This window comes from Arachis stenosperma, chromosome 4 (genome assembly GCF_014773155.1).
Source record: "Arachis stenosperma cultivar V10309 chromosome 4, arast.V10309.gnm1.PFL2, whole genome shotgun sequence".
In the NCBI taxonomy this organism is placed as follows: domain Eukaryota; kingdom Viridiplantae; phylum Streptophyta; class Magnoliopsida; order Fabales; family Fabaceae; genus Arachis; species Arachis stenosperma.
Genome location: NC_080380.1, coordinates 14195564 through 14214625, shown reverse-complemented (window position 1 = coordinate 14214625; position 19062 = coordinate 14195564). Strand labels below are relative to the sequence as shown.

The 19062-nt window shown below is 31.3% G+C and overlaps 2 protein-coding genes across 2 annotated transcripts; both read right to left on the bottom strand.

Moving 5' to 3' along the window:
* Positions 1 to 2842: 2842 nt before the first annotated feature.
* LOC130974662 (uncharacterized) lies at positions 2843 to 4664 on the bottom strand. Its single transcript, XM_057899523.1, has 5 exons — positions 4093 to 4664; positions 3809 to 3941; positions 3611 to 3688; positions 3257 to 3367; positions 2843 to 3136 (listed from the first exon to the last, which is right to left on the bottom strand). Exons 1-5 carry the CDS (start codon positions 4662 to 4664, stop codon positions 2843 to 2845), a joined length of 1188 nt encoding a protein of 395 aa, XP_057755506.1.
* Positions 4665 to 17391: 12727 nt separating this feature from the next.
* On the bottom strand, positions 17392 to 17793 carry LOC130974661 (uncharacterized mitochondrial protein AtMg00810-like). Its single transcript, XM_057899522.1, has one exon. It carries the CDS (start codon positions 17791 to 17793, stop codon positions 17392 to 17394), a length of 402 nt encoding a protein of 133 aa, XP_057755505.1.
* Positions 17794 to 19062: the final 1269 nt, after the last annotated feature.

The following is a 19062-nucleotide window of genomic DNA, read 5'->3' as shown; positions in this document are numbered from 1 at the left end:
TATAAAATTGGTACCAAAATTCTCGTCTCAATCTCCTCTATCACATTTAGCCATAAAAATCACATTTTAGGCTTTCTAGAATAAATTCTCATTTGTGGGTTAATTAGCCGTTAATTAACTGGGTTTTACATTATACCTTACTAAACCTAAATCAAGAAACTCTAAAAGTAGATAAGCATGTAAAACTGTGACCCAAATCATTAAATTAAGGGAATCAACGTAACTGTTATAATAAAATATCAAAATTTCTCTTCAACATCGTATTTACCTGGCGAAAAATATTCTGTCAAGAATATGAGCTTCACGTTTTATAGGATCTGATATTTTATCTCCATACCATGGCTTTTTGTTTAGATTAAAGCACCTTTTCTTAACATGTATATCATCTTCTCTTTGTTAGTCTTCTAAAGTTTCATTGTCTTCTTCCGGAACCTTATTGAGATCAAACTGCATGGATCTGCCAATTTCAACAGAGGAGATATCATCTAAATTATTTTCTGAATCAGACTCTTTCCTATATAGACTGTCAGGAACTATTTCTCCAAAATATTCAGGTAATACTGAAAATATCAACATGCATACAACAAAATAAGTATACCCAGAACAAACTGAGAACTTGCAAGTCATTAGATACTGACTTAGAAAAAAAAAGACGGTAATATGCCAAGACAATTTTAAAACTAAACGTAAATTATCGACAATTACCATTTTCCTTGTTGGTAGTTTGGGCAAATTTCTTAGACAGAAGCTCTGTAGCGAATGTTGTGCTTGCAGAGGATGAAAAGTCCTCAGTTTTTATTTTTCTGTTTCACCATCATGTTATGTTCACTAATGTTTTAAAAACGTAATACTATTGGAATTGATTTTGAATATTAGATATCAAGATTATCAAAACTGCAATATTAAGAACAACAACAACTGAAACAACACTAAAGATTTAACGTAAACTAACTTTTGACAAAAAAAAGCGTTCAAAGAAATGGAAAATCAGCTTTTACTCATAAAAATTCACAATACAATAAATACTTAACTGCAAATAAAAAATACATCAAGTTTTTTGTAACCAAAGAATACAACGTACAACGTTGAGTTTATTTAACTTAGTTCATGACACAAAGATCCTTTTTAAATTACGTTAAAATTCTTCATATAAGCATTACGCAACATCATCGATATTCTCTGAAGCATTTTTTGTGGGGTCTTCTATATTATCCTCCCTTGTCAACTGTAAATCTCCAATGTCACCTTCCGCTGACATGTTCAACCCTGGTTGTGGAGAAAAACCAACTTCAGCTTCTTCATTCTCTTCTCTCATGTCATATAAATCTCGTGGTTTCACATGAACCACAACACTCTATTCCTTAGCTACTTCATCATCCACATAGTATACAAGCTGAGCTTCTGAGGCCAATATGTACGGTTCATCTTCTTCTTGATCATCAGTGTGTATCGGACGAGAGAAATTAACACTGGTAAGGCCCAATGGTCTTGCTTGATGCCTCTACTAGTAGTGGTATCATCCCAAACACATTTGAACAATACCACTGTGAAATGGCAACTATAATTCAATTCAATTCAATTATGTCCACAATTTTTTCTTAATACGGAACACTGCCAACAGCCACTCTATTATCACGCATGCTTGCATAACTTCTTATATTAAATGATACATATACTCCACTATTTTGGATTTTCATCCCATCTTCCTCTGTGATAATTCTAAACTTGTACCCGTTAACGTTATACGCCATAAAACGTCTTGCTTGAATTATGGGACCGCATGCAAGCAACTTTATTTCTTTCGAATGAAGCGTACTTTCCATTGGAACCTGGAACCACATAACATTCATACTTTATATTAAAATTGGATTTGATAAAGTACTAATTCTAGGCTGAAAACACATTGGTTAAGTTAATATTCTATCAATCTCATGCTTGAACCACCGAGGAAATTCTGCATGCACAACACTGTCTATCTTAGCTTGCGACCTTGTCTGAGCCCGCAAGCTTCACTTTGTCTTTTCCCTAAATGTACTTTATGAGAGAAAAGAAAATTAGTCCAACTAGTCACTTGGAGAAAAGAGTTATATTGGTATTTTAAAAATACATGTGTATACTTACTCAACAAACAAAACCACGACATCGCAGTTGACTAGCACATGACGATGTGCTTGATGCTTTTCCATTGGAGTGAGTTCGAAATGCAAAACATCCCCTAATGCCTTTCCAATAGCCGGGAACATAGTTTACCCTGAATTATGTATAACATCAACAGGTTGATCATCAACTCGCCCTGATTGGTTGATTCTAGTCTCAATATTATCCAGATATCTAGAACAGAAAGTCAGGATTCTATCAGATAAATAACCTTCTGCAATTGAGCCTTCTGGTTGTGCCCTATTACGGACATATTGCTTTAAACGTCCTTGATACCTATTATATAAATACAACATAACACTCAGTATACACACAATTAATTCAACTGATTGTATTAAAAGGGTTTATCAGCAAGCTAACCTTCTATTGGATACATCCATTGATAATGTACTGGTCCACCAAGAGTTACCTCATCAACGAGATGCACCGTGAGGTGAACCATGACAGTAAAGAATGATGGAGGAAAAATCATTTTCATCTGACACAGGGTTTGCACAACATGATTCTGAAGGTCAGCAAGCTGCATAGGGTTTATGACTTTTCCATAAAGTTCTCAAAAAATTGATGACAAATTTGCAATCAGATTGGACACCGGACTCGGAAGTGCATTCTTCACCAAAATCGGAAGTAATTGTTCCATTAGAATATGGCAGTCATGACTTTTCAACCCAGACAACTTACGTTGTCACAAATCAACACAACGAGCAACATTGCTAGAGTAACCATCTGGAAAGATCACATTCTGCAGAGTCTTCAGAAATACATCCCTCTGTGAATTTGACATCACAAATACAGCAGAAGGATATTTACCACCTTCGTCTGGCCACAATTCAGGCCTTATGCCCATGCATTGTAAATCTCTGCGAGCTTTAAGATTGTCTTTTGATTTGTCGCTATCGTTTAAGATAGTGAATACCACATTATCACGGACATTTTTCTCTACATGCATCACATCAAGGTTATGACGCAACATCTGATCCTTTCAGTATGGGAGGTCAAAGAAAACACTCTTCTTTTTCCAATGCGAGTCATCTTCATCCGCATCCTGACTGTTGTGTCTTTTTTTGGATGTTATAATTGAAATCTTCCCAAATGAAACGTGCACATTAGACTGTTGCCTCAATACATCTGTTCCAGATAACTTCTTCGGTGGATCTCTACCTTCGACTTGTCCGTCAAATCTATTCCAGTCTAGTTTGTATTTGTGTCCCTGATTCAAAAAGTGGCGATGGCCCATGAAACACCATTTTTTATTATCTTTCAGCCGATGGGGCTTAGTGTTCAAGTTACACGTAGGACAAGCTAACCCACTGTGCGTATTCCAACCAGATAGTTTTTCCAATCCTGGAAAGTCATTGATAGTGCACATTAGTGCCGCACACGTATTAAAAGTGTTTTCCTCTTTGGGATAATACGTTTCAATGTCATTCCATAATTGCTTCAACTAATCTACCAAAGGCTGCAAGTAAACATCTATGTCATTACCTGGCATTTTCGGCCCAGGAATAAGCGTGGATAGAATAAAATATGTCTGTTTCATACAAAGCCAGGGTGAAAGATTATACAGAATAAGAATCATAGGCCAGATAGAATACTTTGTGCTCATATTCCCAAAAGGATTAAATCCGTCGCTCGCCAAGGCTAGGCGAACATTGCGCGGATCCTTCAAAAAGTTAGTATACTTTGTATCAAACTTTTTCCATGCTTCAGCGTCCCTTGGATGCCTAAGCAAACCATCATTATTACACGCTTCTTTATGCCATAAGATGTCAGTTGATGTCTTGCTGCATATGAATAACCGTTGCAGTCGTGGTATGAGAGGAAAGTAATGCATGACTGTCGTCAGCTCATACCGTAAGGAGTTGGGTTAAGTCCCGCAATGAGTGGAACCCTCGTGCTTAGTTGCCAACATGAAGTTTGGAGCCCTGAGCAGACTATCGGTGATAAGTTGGAGGAAGGTGAGGATGACGTCGAAGAGTCTTGGCTACTATAGGTTTCCCAATTCTCTTCATAGGTACGTTGAGCCTAACAATAGAGCCCTTTTTAGTCTTCTGCTTCCATCTTGAAGACCCACATTGCTTGCACCTGGTCAAGTTTTCATCATCACCTTGATACAGCATACAATCATTTGAACAAGCATCTATCTTGGTGTATTCAATACCCAATTTTTTTATTGTCTTCCTAGCTTCATATACTGTCTTTGGAAGTTTTGCTTGTTTGAATGCATCCAACAGTAAGTCAAGAATCATGGTCATTGCCTTGTCACTCACACCGCATATACACTTAATATGATAAAGCTTTACTAAGAATGATAATTTGGAGTACTTTGAGCATCCGGGATATAGCTCCTGCTCTCCATCGGACCGTAGATCGTTAAAATTCCGCGTCGCGCGACTTGGACCTTTATATAAGTATGGCAACACGTCTTCATCATCTTCGCCATGTTCAATTGCTGTTGTGTCTTCACTTCCATGTTGAAGCGTGAAATTAAATGCCTCGTTGACCATTTGGTGCATTTAATTCACTTGGGATATCGGATTTTTATCTACTCATCCCAATCCAGATCTCTCTTCAACCGGTTTCTTACCATAACGCAGCCAAATAATAGTATATTTAGAGAAAAATGGTCGTAACAACAGATGGTCGTATGCATACTCTCTTGTTTGCATAAGTTGAAACCCACATTTAGGACATGGACACTTTATCAAACCATCGGAGGATGCATTCGCAAATGCAAAGTCTAAAAAACCGTTCAATCCTTGCCTATATTCCACACTATTTCGTGACTTTAAAATCCAGCTTTTATCAATATCAAGTATAGTATCAAAATATATTGAACTAATTAATAGTGACATACGAATTATGAGAAAAAAAACTTGTAAAAATTTTCATATATCAGAACGATCCCAATTTAGTTTATTGCTTTAATTAAGTTTAGCAAATTGCAGTCGTTATGAAATATACATAGGTTTTGCACAATATTTAAAATATCTTTTATTTACTTACTACTATTTTAATAGGAATAAATGTGACTAATAATATTTTAAAAAAATACAACAACAAATAGTCTTATGAAAATCTTTTTATGTTTTTTACGTTGTTATTATTTAAAATTCCGTCGATGTACGTTAAATATTTAAATGTGTAACTAATGTTTATATTAAATAATTTGTTAATTCTATTTGTTTTACATAAATTATTTTTCACGAGTTATAATACTTGGTCGTATATATTTTTATTTTAAGTTAAGTATTATTGATTAATAATTAAATTAAACTCCAATATATTTTAAATGTCCCACTATTCATGCATCTTGATTAAAATATCTTATATCACTTTTAGAGAAATTAATGGTACTTATTTAGAGATGACATAATAAAATTTCTAGAACAACGGACGGTCATAAAAGATTTTTAGGGTTTTAATTTATATGTTTCAGCTGTTTGAAAATTGCATATAATAAATGTTTAATATAGATATTATTTGGACTCGCACTAATTAACTTGATTTTAATTTAATAAAATTATTAAGTATTTGTCAATTAAAGTAATTTTATTAAGACTAATTTATTTAGATTTTTGTTAATATTTTTTGCTGTACTTTTTTATTTCCTCATATTTGTATTGCATTTTATTTTAATACAGTTGAACTTAATATTTATTTTAATTAATTAATTATTCGGTCTTATTAGCTTTGTTTTTAAATAAAATAAGAAAATAATTATTTTTCAAAACCCTAATTTTTCAACTTTAATATTTTAAATGTGTTTTTTTTAATATTTAGAGCAAGTACACCGCACTCTCAGCAAATTCTATAATTTTTATAGAGTTTGCCTAACTCCCGGCGAACTCCACTTTAAATTTTAAAAAAAATGACTAATTCAAATTCGTAAACTTCACAACGGACAATAGCAACCATTAATTTGTTGTTATAAAAAAATAATAAATAAATTTTTAATAAATAAAATAGACTAATAGCAGTATTTCCAAAATAATAAATTTAACTTTTTTATTCATAAATACCTTCATATTTTTAAATTAACGTATTATTAAAACTATTCTATTCATATTTCAAATTATAGTAATTAAATTCAAAACATAATATTTTTATTTTTATTTTGAAAAAAACTATAATTTTAAATCAATAAATATTATTTTACAATCAGCGATAGTATACAAAATCTAAAATGGTATCATTTGAATTTTTCAAAAATTATTTTATTATCTGAAATTATATATTTTCTAATTCTATACCATTTTTAAATATAATTTAACATATAATAAATAACATAAAATAATTATTATTCATCTCTATCATTATATATAACTTCTATTCCAATTAATTTGTTGGGTAAAGATTTAATTATTACTATATAACTTAAAAAATATAGTATCGCTTAAAGAAATGACAATATAATAAAAATATATCCCACAACACAATAAATACACTTACTAATAAAATAATAAAAAAAACCTAAAACCCCAGCGCATCCCCCTTCCCCCAAAATCCATTTTTTTCGTGCATTTAATTCAAATTTGGTCTCGTCACCCACAAAACCTCCATTTTCCAGAGTTAAAAATCCAAAATCCCCCAAACCCAATTGCTTCAACGGTGTCATGGCCGCCGTTCGTAGTTGTCATCTGTCCGGGGCATCGAGCTGGTCGGCATAGTTTAGTGTTGATCTTGTCGCTCGCCGTCGTCTCACCGCCGTCTTGCCCGGTCGCTGCCGTCTTGTCGATCGCCGTCGTCTCTGCGTTGTTATGTTCTCCGTTGAAGGTTAGTGGCGTTATAATTTCTAGGTTTTGTGTTGTTTGATGACTGTTGGTGAAATTTTTTTTGAAAATGAAAAATTTACTATGCGGTCGATGTGTTTTAATTTCTATGGCTTTTTTTGAAATATTTATGAAAATTAGATTTGACCATTTGTGAGTTTGCTGTTGTGAACAAGATTTGATTTCAGAAATATGGTGATAATATCATGCTGTTTTCAATAATGCTTCTTCAACATTTTTCTTAGCTAATTTGGTTACCCTAATTTACAGTAAAATCATAAAGTCATATATGTGTATCTCATACTCTCAACATTCATTCAGTTGGTAATGCTTTATGCCAAATTTATTATAATAGAATGGATTTTGGTCATTTTACCTAGTTGAAGTCTTACATATTGAAGAAAAAAACTACTATAGTAGACTATAATAGGTTTTCATAATTAACTTTTGGCAACAATTTAATTTAATTATTTTAAGTTTTACTAATTTTTTAGATGAAATTTTTAGATACAAAATTAAGACATTCAATAATTATTGGTGTTATATGAGGTCAAAGTTTCCATCTTTTAAGTTTCAAGCTAAATTTCAAACAATTATAATGTTATGTATTATTTATATAAAAAGGGGTATCAAATAATACATACATGAGACTCGGATAAATATTTACTTACCTGGTTGAAGATCTATATAACTGTCTATTGGTGTGAAAATTAAGTCCTTCAAAAAACTGAAAAAATAAAAACAAATTCATCATGTGAAACCAAAACAATTTCATAAGATAAAGAAATCATTAAAGCACGAAGAAATAATCCAGCAACGGAGGTGAGGTGCATAAATGAGGTGCATAGGGAGTGCATAGGTGAGGTGCAACCAATTGGTCAGGTAGCTGGACTATTTAGTGATTTCTTAGAGAGTTTGGGTGCTGATTATTCAAACTTTTTTATATGTGAAGATAGTTGGAAGCACGTGAATAAATCCAAGAAGAAACATGCATACAACATGATGATTAAGGTACATCTTTAAGTTTCATCATATTAAGCAAATTTAGTATTCAATTTTCTTTTGTGTAAAAACTTTTGCATGGGTAAATTAAATTGCTGGTAAAGTTTTTATATTTTATTTTTCACATGTTTATGTCAGCATATCTATATTATACGTAACTGTGACTTCTTGTACTAGATTGAGTGTTATACTTTTTTAATTTAAAGTAGACTGTAATGGTTGTGGATATTCTTTAAATTACCAGTCTTATGCTTGTTAGTTGATTTTGGTTAATGATAATGACAACTAATTGTAGCGGATCTTTCACTATGAGAACGATGCCGAAGGAAAAATAAAATGCAGAATTATGCAAATGATAGGAAAGAACTGAAAGGATACAAGACACAACTTGTATCATAAGTGTTACAAAGAAACAAGAACTTTTGAGAAAAATCTTGAGCATCGCCCGTCAGGAATAGAAGAAAATGAATGGAAATGGTTCCTTGAATATCGCTAAAAGGAAGAAACAAAGGTAAGTCTTGGTATTTTTTATTATTTCCACAAAAACATATATGTGTATACATATTATACCCCTTACATTTTATATTCAACATTTCATCGCTCATTTATATTTGTTTTGTTATTTGTTCATAGAAAAAGTGTAAACAAAACGTTTTAAATCGGAGCAAACAACTTTACACACATACTGAGGGATCTAAAATATTGGCAAGAAAAAAAGACGAAGTGGTAATAAGTAGTTATTTGCATTGAGATTTTGATTAATATTCCTGAATATGGTGTTGTTATTTACATAATTGTGTCGGTATCAATGATATAGGAGAAAGAATAAGGAAGGCCCGTAAGTAGAGGAGAGTTGTTTATCATCACTTAATCATAAGAAAAAATATAGCTCGTATATCCATTCTGACGCGCGTGTTGTTAGTGTAAGTAATGTTTGAAATTTTTAAACTTAGATTACTGTATATATCATGCTAATTTTAAATCATGCATTTCCAATTTCTTGTATATTTGTAGGAAGCAATTGCGAATGTTGAGAGGCAGGATGAATCTTCTAAGCACCTTTCACAAAATGATTCGCTAGCACAAGTTCTTGGAAAGGAGCACACAGGACGAGTTCGTGCCTTAGGTGTTGGACCATGTCCCACCCAAATATTTGGTAACGCTGCTGGACAACCGTCGGGTTCTGGTGAGCTAAATCAAGAGTATGAGAGGAGGATTGCAGAATTGACTGCTAAGATAAAAGAAGAGCAGGTGAAGAGACAGACGATAGAGAAGGTTTTGGGATATATAATCCAACAGCAAGGAGGCAATTTACCAGCTGACGTTGCTGCAGCACTGAATGATTTGGGCAGTACACCAACCTCGTCGCGCGCAAGGCCATCTTCATCTGGCAACCATGACCCGCAACAAAAATAGTGACTTTCAATCAATGTTATTAGCCACTATTGAATTTAAGTTGGTTTAGTGCTTTATGTTTATTTTCTTCAAATTATGAAATTTTACTTTATATTGAATCATGCACTTATGACAATCTCATTATATAAGTTATGTTTGCATATATATAATTTGGTTTATTATATTATTTAGTTATTTTATTTGGTTGGAAGTTCTTTAAATTAATCAGTAACTAATAAATTAAAGTTGAATAAACATACTATTTTAAAAGAGGCAAAACAATAAAAAAAAGTTAGAATTTATTAAAAATCATGAATTTGGCGGCAGTTTCTAATCGCCGCAAAATAAGCATATGATAAGCGACACAATTTTTGTTATGCGGTGGTTATTCTAGCGGTTAACTAAAACTGCCGCTAATAGTTTATCCGCGACCTATCTTCCAGCGTCTAGTTTAACTGCCGCAATATGACTTCAGAACCGCCACAAAATACCAGTTGTGTTGTGAATTTTATTTTTTTAATATGCAAATTTACCTTCAAATTTGTATTTTATTAAATTTAAACATACGTCAAACTCTTCGATTTATATTCTAATAAATTTTAAAATTTTTGCCTTCATAAAATTTGAGAGTCGAATTTTTCTAACAAATTTATTATTCTTTAAATTTGAGGGTCATATTTTTTAATTAAAACTAAAAAAAATTAATATCCATATTACAGAAAAACACACCAAATTAACATTACAATAGATTATAGATAATGTTCATCTATTTTTTAAAAAAATAAGCCTAAATTTTACTTTAATTAGCAAGAGTTTCATTTTGAAGTGCGAACAAAAAATTTTATATGATATTTTTATTTGATTTATGTGTTTATTATATGATATTTTAAGTAATAAATTAAAAAATTAATTATTTTTAATAATACAGTAATATATAATTAATTAATTAAATAAAATTCTTTAACACTGTAATACAGTATATAAAAGTTAAATTCTATCAACAATCAATTAATAAAATAATATATGAATAATGGTGAATGGTTTGAATTATTATTGTAAGTATAAGAAATAAAACTAAAAAAATAGATTAATTAATTGTTTACTAAAAATTATTTTTTATTTTTAATACAAATATAATTTGATCAAATAATCAATTCTTTAACAAGATAATTAATAATAAAATAGAAAATGAATTAAAATTAATAAAAAAATTAATATAAGAAAATTCTTCTCCATTGTCATCAAAATGGGACTGGTGAAAAGAGAAACTTATTAATATATAAAAAGTCGTTGAATGAGAGTCAACATCAAAGTTGAATTGAAACAAATAATAATGCTATGCATTTATGCAAACCAACTAAGCTAAGCGCTCTCTAAGAAAAGATTCTCATTTTCTATTATTCACAAATCATCCATTATCTTTTCTTTTTCGGCCCATAGCTGTACACTTTTTCAGTTCTTGAAAATTAGCGGAAAAGGGGAAGAATAATATATATAATTCATGATGATAGATGGTCAATTGGTCATAAAGCTTCACACATACTAAAAATTACAATAGGGCACAATTAAGTACTACAAATAGTGTTGGATAATTAAGGCCAGCTTATATATATTTAGTAATGTACGTCACATTATTATTAGGATTGAATTTTATTTTGATGTATTATTGGTATAAAATAATTTTAATTTATACGTACATTTAATTAGATAATTAATCGATAAAATAAATAACACATTGACTATATAAATGATTATAAAAAAAATATAAATATGATTAGATAATTATATAAAATATTTTATATTGTCATGCATTAAAATTAAATTATTATTATTATTATTATTATTATTATTATTATTATTATTATTATTATTATTATTATTATTATTATTATTATTGATATGCATGATTCCATTTATTTACTTCTATTTATTTATTTTATGTTAAAAAATATAAGCTATGATTCTAGGACTAATGTGGCACCATGGCGTAGCTTAAATTTGACATCTGATCTACAATAATATGTGATTCTTGTTGATGCAAATGCAACGGACTCTCAAATAAAAATTTAAAAGGTGACGGAGATTGAAGAGTACTTGAATTTAGCAGTGGGTTTTGGTGTATAATGTACTAGATACCAAATAATGAACATTTCAATCTCCACTAATGCATGTGAGCAAAGAGATATTTCATACTTACTTAGGAAAAAGAAGATAGGCTTGAAATTTTCATCTTATCTTTAATTTTGTACGTTGAATTGAAAGAGTGTTTCCACATGCATTATGGTATAACCTTATCTATATTGAATTCATTTGCGACCAAATTCTTTTCCTTGTTTGGGAATTGAGTATCATTCAACATAATGTAATTTCACACGACACGAATATGAAATGGCATAATAATGATAACAATAACAATAAAATAATTAATAAATATGGCCTAAAAGGAAGTCAAACTAAAAGGTACAATGTAGTAATTATGATATGAGATTATTATTATTATTATTATTATTATTATTATTATTATTATTATTATTATTATTATTATTATAAGATGACCAATTTTTTTCTATATTACAAATATTTTTTGTATGCTGAGTGTATTTCTGTCTTCATTGCTATATACAAATATTAGTCCCTCTCAATTCAGACCAACCGATTTCATGGTCAGAATTTTTTAAAATTTGTAAAATTAGAAAATGGACCATTCGATTAAAAAATAAACAGTCTGATTTTTAAGTTAAAAATTTTTAAATGTTCAAAAAATAAATGAGATAGTCCAATTTAATTTTTTTTAAATTAAACAATATAAATCAATATTAAATTCGATTTGTTATTTTTTATAGCAGATGTTACGTCTTTTTTTTTCTTCTTCTTCTTCACTTCAGATGCTATATTGTCTTCTTTTTCTCCTCCTTTTTTTATTATTTTTTAATTTTGTTATCGTCATCACCAACAACACTTCTTCTTCTTCTTCCTCCTCCTCCTCTTATTAGAATTTCGTCTCCTCATTCCTATTCATCTTTCATCACCACCACCACCATCATCATCATCATAATCATTATCCTTATCGTTATTATCTTCTTCTAATACGTATCGTCGTTATTGTTATCATCGAATTCAAATTTATATAATGAACAATTTTCGGTTCATTTGGTATTATACAATAGTTTCGTTTTGAGCTAATTTTCGGTTCATTCGAAATGCAAGTGTTTCTGAATTTGAATTTATATAATGGACAATTTTCGGTTCATTTAATATTATACAATTGTTTTGTTTTGATAACATTTTCGGTTCATTCGAGATGCAGGTATTTCTGAATTCGAATTTATATAATGGACTATTTTCGGTTCATTTGGTATTATACAATAATTTCGTTTTGATAATATTTTCAGTTTATTCGATCACCACAGAGAATCAGAATCAATAGAGATGTTAGCAAAATATTAGTATTGTTGACATAGTTCATTAAAAAAAAATCATAAAAAGAAGAATGTAGCTTAGTTAATATATCTGAAGTTTCTATTTTTACTAGACATTTTTTACGTATCTAGATCCAAATTTTCTATGCAAAGAATAATTTAATAAAACACAATACATGATCATGATGATGATGTTAAGATATATTATCGCAACCGAAGATTTAATCATTTTAATTATAATCCTAAAAATTATATCACTTTCTAACAAAAGTACGTGATAAATTTTAAGAATTGAGATGGTGTAAAATCAGGTGCATCAATTTTGGCATGACTAAGTGCCGAAGATTCTTAAAATCATAGAACAATGCTGCTGGATTTCTCAAAGATAATATTCCTCATTTCAATGTTCTTCTTCTATATCTTGAGCATATGTATTATGGAAAATTATTTCCATTTGAATTATATAAAAAAGCTTTGAGAAATACAAATACCATGGGATATTTGAACTCAACGCAAATGTTAGTAAATTATGATGCTATTTTTCTACACATCTAGAAAATTTTAAATGCTTATAATTTTTCTATACTTGTTTATGGAGACTCTTATGGTGGAATGCTTGCAACATTATTTCGTTTAAAGTATTTTCATATCGCTCTTAGTACTTTGACTTCGTTAGCACCAGTTCTTTATTTTAATAAAAACAAATGAAAGATACTATCGTACTATATGAATTTTAGTATACAATTGATGAAATAGCTAAGAAGCCCCTTGGTCTCTGTATTCTTAATAAGAGATTTAAAATTTGCAAAAAATTAAAAAAAATTAAAGTTATAAAAAATTATTTGAATTATGTGTATTACACCACAACTTAGTACAATACACCATTAGTTGAGAGGATATGTGGTATCATTGATGAAGTATTTAATAAAACATATATGATTAGTCAAATATTTAAACCTGTTATAATTTATAATCACTACAAAAAATTTTCATACCATGATATAAATAGATGTAATGATCCAAACAAACAATCTCTAGATAATTTGATATAGATTGACAAGCATATAACAAGATGTTAGTCCAATTAATTTTTATAAAAAATAATTTAATGTCTTAACTGCATCTTTTTAGTAAAAAAGATTATAGCAATTCATTTGAGCAAGAACGAATATGGCATAATTTCACTACCCCATTGGGTAAAAAATATATTATGGGGTTAGGATATAAAACTGGTTTTTAAGCAATTTATTAGCTATATCGTTTTCTCTAATGGATTGAAAAATTCATACAGTTCAATCTGAGTGTTAGAGAGTTTATCAAATAGTCTTATTGGTGTTACAATTGTTAATGAGATTCGTTTATTAGACATACTCTTAGCACAACAAAATAATCCACAATAGTTGGTTAATCAAAGATACCCTGAGATCAATATAATTATAAGTTAGATTGCACATCATTAAATTAATCAATTAATTAATTAGTTAATAAATAAATAAATTAGTAATGATAAAAAGCTTTTATCATTATTTGTTTATTTATTTATTTTATTAACTAATTAATCGATTAACTTGATGTTGTGCAATCCAGCTTGTAATTATATTGATCTTAGTGTATCTTTGATTGATCAACTATTGTGGATCACTTTATTATGATGGGACTATGTCAAAGAATGAGTTCCATTAATATTGATAACAGCAATAAGATTGTTTTGTAAACTCTCTAACACCTCGACTGAGCTATATGGATCTTTCAATCTATTAGAAAAAACGATATAGTTAGCAAATCGCTTGAAAATCAATTTTATATCCTAACCCCATAATATGTTGTTATCCAATGGGGCAGCAGAATTATGCCATATTCTTGCTAGCATGAATTGATATAATCCTTCTTACTAAAAGGATATAGTTAAAACATTGAATCATTCTTATAAATACTAATTGGACCAACATCTTACTATATGCTTATCAATCCATGTTAAGTTATCTAAAAATTATTTGTTTGGATAATCAGATTTATTTATATCATAGCATGAAGAAATTTTGTAGTGAATATAAACTATAACAATAATTTCAAATATTTGACCAATCATATATGTTTTATTAGCTACTTTATCAATGATATCACATTTTCTCAACTAATAGTGCATTGTACTAAACTGTGGTGTAATATACATGGTTCAAATAATTTTTTGTAACTTCAAATTTTCTCAATTTTTTGCAAATTTAAAATCTTTTATTGAGAATTAAGAGGTCAGGAGATTTTTTAGCTATTTCATTAATTTTATACCAAAATTTTTATACAGTATGATGGTACCTTTCACTTATTTCTATTAAAATAAAAAACTGGTTCTGACAAAGTCAAAACACTAAGAACGATATAAAAATACTTTAGACAAAACGATATTGCAAGTATTTCACCATAAAAGCCTCCATAAATAAGTATAAAAAAATTATGAGCATTTAAAATTTTTTGAATGTATAGAAGAATAACATCATAGTCTACTAACACTTGCATTGAATTCAAATATCCCATGATATTTGCATTTCTCAAAGCTTTTTTATACAATTTAAATGGAATACATATGCTCAAAGTATAGAAAAAGAGTATTAAAATGAGGAATATTATCTTTGAGAAATTCAGCAGCATTGATTCTCTGATTTCAAAAATCTTCAGCACTGAGACATGCAAAGATTAGTACACCTTATTTTGCACCACCCTAATTTTTGAAATTTATCACGTATTTTTGTTAAAAAGTGATATAACTTTTAGGGTTATAATTAAAGTGGTCTAATACTCTAATCTTTGGGTGTAGTAATATATTTTAACATAATCATCATGATCATGTGTTTGTGTTTTTCCAAATTACTCCTTGCCTAGAAAATTTGGATCTAGATGCGAAGAGAATGTCTAATAAAGATAGAAACTTCAGATATATTAACTAAGCTACATTCCTCCTTTTATATATTTTTTTTTGTCATGGACCATGTCAACCAACCCAACCCAAAACTAACACTGCCAACCCAAAAATAATCATTTTCCAAAAAGATCTTTAGTTGTGACCTAGTTCTCCTCCGCTCCTGAACTGGATCAATAGCACTACTACATTATTAGTGGCAAAACAGCATTTCACTATAAGAATATTAAGAGAGGTAGTTGCCAATTAGGAGTTGTTCGAAAAGACATTTTCTAAGAAATTCTTTCCATCCTGAATGACTAATATATTGTATAAGGAAAGAAATTTCTAGAATCACTCAAATGCATGGAGAGACACTTTATAAGTATTAGGAGTGGTTTAAGAAGCTTTGTTCCTCATGCCATCAAATTAAAAATTTGTACTTATCAACTACTTTTGCGAGGAGTTACATATGGAGGATAAGGCTTCGCTTGATGCATCTAGTGGAGCAGCACTTGCCACAAGACACCAAAGAAAGCATAGCAATTGATCTCGAATTTAGCAGAAACAACATGACACCTCAAGACAAAAACTTCCTATTCAAGAGCTATTGTTGAAGTATCTTTATTCGACAATTACGCCTTAACAAGAATTCTTAGAGAGATGACCTCATTGCTTCGACAAATCCATCCAGATCAACAAGAGTTTCCTCGAATTCAAGGATCAATACCACCTTTTCAACTTAAAGGATTGATTAAGAGTGTATGAAATTTATGCATGTAATCAACCCTTATTTTGAGCATATAACTTTGTTTAGCTTAACAAATACATACATTTCAATTTTGAGTATATATATATATATTCCAGCAAAATGTAATAATGTAAGAAAAATATTTTAGAATAAAAAAGAATAAGAGAGATTTTGAGAAGAATTAAAGGAGAGAGATAATTTTATTGAAAAAATTTTTAAGAAGAAAAGATACAATTACTAATTTTTTGTTTGTGAATTACATTTCTATTAAAATTAATAGTATCAAAAAAATATTTCAAATTTAATATTATCAAGAAAAAATAAATAACTTATATAAGGACCGATTTGATTAATTTTTAAAATTTTAGAGATGAAAATGACTTACGTCTGAACTTTCAAGGACTATTTTGATTATAAATAACTTTTTTACATGTCAAGTGACACATCAACCAATCATCTTGTGACATGTGGCATTAACCCACCAAATCATCATGCCACGTGTCACTTAACGTGAAACGTCATCATCCAACTGACGGAAGGACTAACGTGACCAAGTCGTGTATCTTTCGCGACGATTTTGATTAATTTTATCTTTCGAGGATCAAAATGGAGATCAGGGTATATTTCAGAGACGATTTTAACTATTAACTCTAATTATAATTGATGTTAACTGATCCTAATTCATCATAATTATACTCTAACACTCCCTCCCCCTCAAACTTAAGTGGGAGCTAAGGATACTATTTTGAGTTTGAATATTAGAGTCCAAAAACGAGTAGGATGATGAGCCTTCGTGAAGATATTAGCAGTCTAATCCAGAGTCCCAACCGCTATGAGACGAACAACATCAATGAGGAGACGTTGTTAGACAAAGTGACAATCAATCTTAATGTGTTTGGTGCGCGCATAAAAAACATCATTATGGAAAATCTGAATAGCACTGCGATTGTCACAAAAAACATCAGTCAGGGACAATTGAAGAGCACCCAAGTCTTCAAGAAGTCAACGAATCGAGACAACCTCAGCAGTGGTATCAGCGAGAGCATAGTATTCAACTTCGGTGCTTGATCGAGCAGTGAATGTTTGTTTCTTGGCTCGCCAGAAAATGAGAGAGTCACCAAGAAACAAACAATAACCAGTAGTAGAATGACGATCAGTGGGATCACCCCCCCAATCAGCATCTGAGTACGTCTGAAGGGTTAAGAATGAATGGGTAGAAAAATGAAGACCATGAACTAGAGTGTCTTTGATGTAGCAAAGGATACGAAGAACTGCAGCATATTCAGTAGTACGAGGAGTTGACAAAAACTGACTAAGAACATGAACTGGATAAGCGATATTTGGTCGTGTGATAGTCAAGTAGACAAGACTTCTAACTAACTGTCGATAAAGAGTAGTGTCCATACCCTGGGTCGAGCTGTCCGACCCGGGATGTTCGACAGACAAAGCGACCGACCTCTTCAGGTCAGGACAACCCGACCTCTTTCTTAAGAGCTCGGCCAAATCACCAGGAAAGCCAAAGAAGGGCCCAAATAGAGGAACACGCCCCAAATCCTAAGGCAGCCTAAGCCTACAGAGAGAAGGGCGGTTCCCTTGAAGATAAGATGACCTCACTTGAAGATAAAGATAAGATAAGATAACTAACTTATCTTATCCACAGAAGGTCACTCCTCACCATTATAAATACACTAGAGCACCCAGGTATAACTCATACTTTGATTCTACTCAATACCTGTTTAATACCCTTGCTAACTTAAGCATTGGAGTCCCTTGCAGGTACCCCCACCCTTCGGTGACAAGGGATCAGCAGCATTCTCAATTCCACAAGTCGGACACACCAGCTCCGGCCGCTATACACCTGTCGGACGCGTCAGCTCCGACCAGCATAGAAGATCTCGTCCGAGATCAACCTAGAGTTTCAGGTAACCCTCGGAACATTGGCGCCGTTGCCGGGGAACCTGGAAGTCATCCCATCACCATGGCGGACGACCATGACAACGACCACGATTCAGGTTTGGAAGATAGAACGCCGCACAAGAACGTGGATGCAATACTCAAAGATACTCCGGAGCCCAACGGGGACAAAAATTCATCAAATCCAGGGGTGATAGAGACGCTTTAAGATCGATTAAAGCAACTTGAGAAAGAGGCCCAACATCAACGCGAAAAAGAAGAGGATCTACATCGGGAGATAAGGCAACGCCGAGAATTAGAAGATAAGCTTCTAAAACTCGAATCCGATCTCAAAACTAAAGCTCCTCGATCCACTTCAGAGGATAGCGCTCGCAAGGATCAAGATCCATTCATCAGGGAAATTATGAAGACCAAAATCCCAAAGGACTTCAAACTTCCGGATATGACTCTGTATGACGGCACCTCAGACTCCAACCATCATCTCAGCAATTTCAGAAGTAGAATGTACCTCACTGGCGCCTCGGATGCAGTTCGCTGCAAAGTCTTTCCAACAACTCTTACCAAAACAGCCATTAGATGGTTCGACAACCTACCTCCAAAGTCCATCTCGAGCTTCGATGACCTGGCCAAAAGATTCCTAGCCAGATTTTCCATACAGAAAGACAAGGCTAAACACGCACCCAGCCTACTAGGAATCAAGCAAGGAGATCGGGAGAGTCTTCGTAACTATATGGAAAGATTCAACAAAACATGCATGGA

Excerpts from the sequence above, each read along its gene's own strand:
- LOC130974662 (XM_057899523.1), bottom strand. The coding sequence starts at position 4,664 with ATGGTCAACGAGGCATTTAATTTCACGCTTCAACATGGAAGTGAAGAC. Across the intron at positions 3,942-4,092 it reads CCTCCAACTTATCACCGATA|CAAGACATCAACTGACATCT; the intron begins GTCTGCTCAGGG and ends ATTCATATGCAG. Across the intron at positions 3,137-3,256 it reads GGCAACAGTCTAATGTGCAC|GATCAGATGTTGCGTCATAA; the intron begins GTTTCATTTGGG and ends CCATACTGAAAG.
- LOC130974661 (XM_057899522.1), bottom strand. The coding sequence starts at position 17,793 with ATGGACACTACTCTTTATCGACAGTTAGTTAGAAGTCTTGTCTACTTG.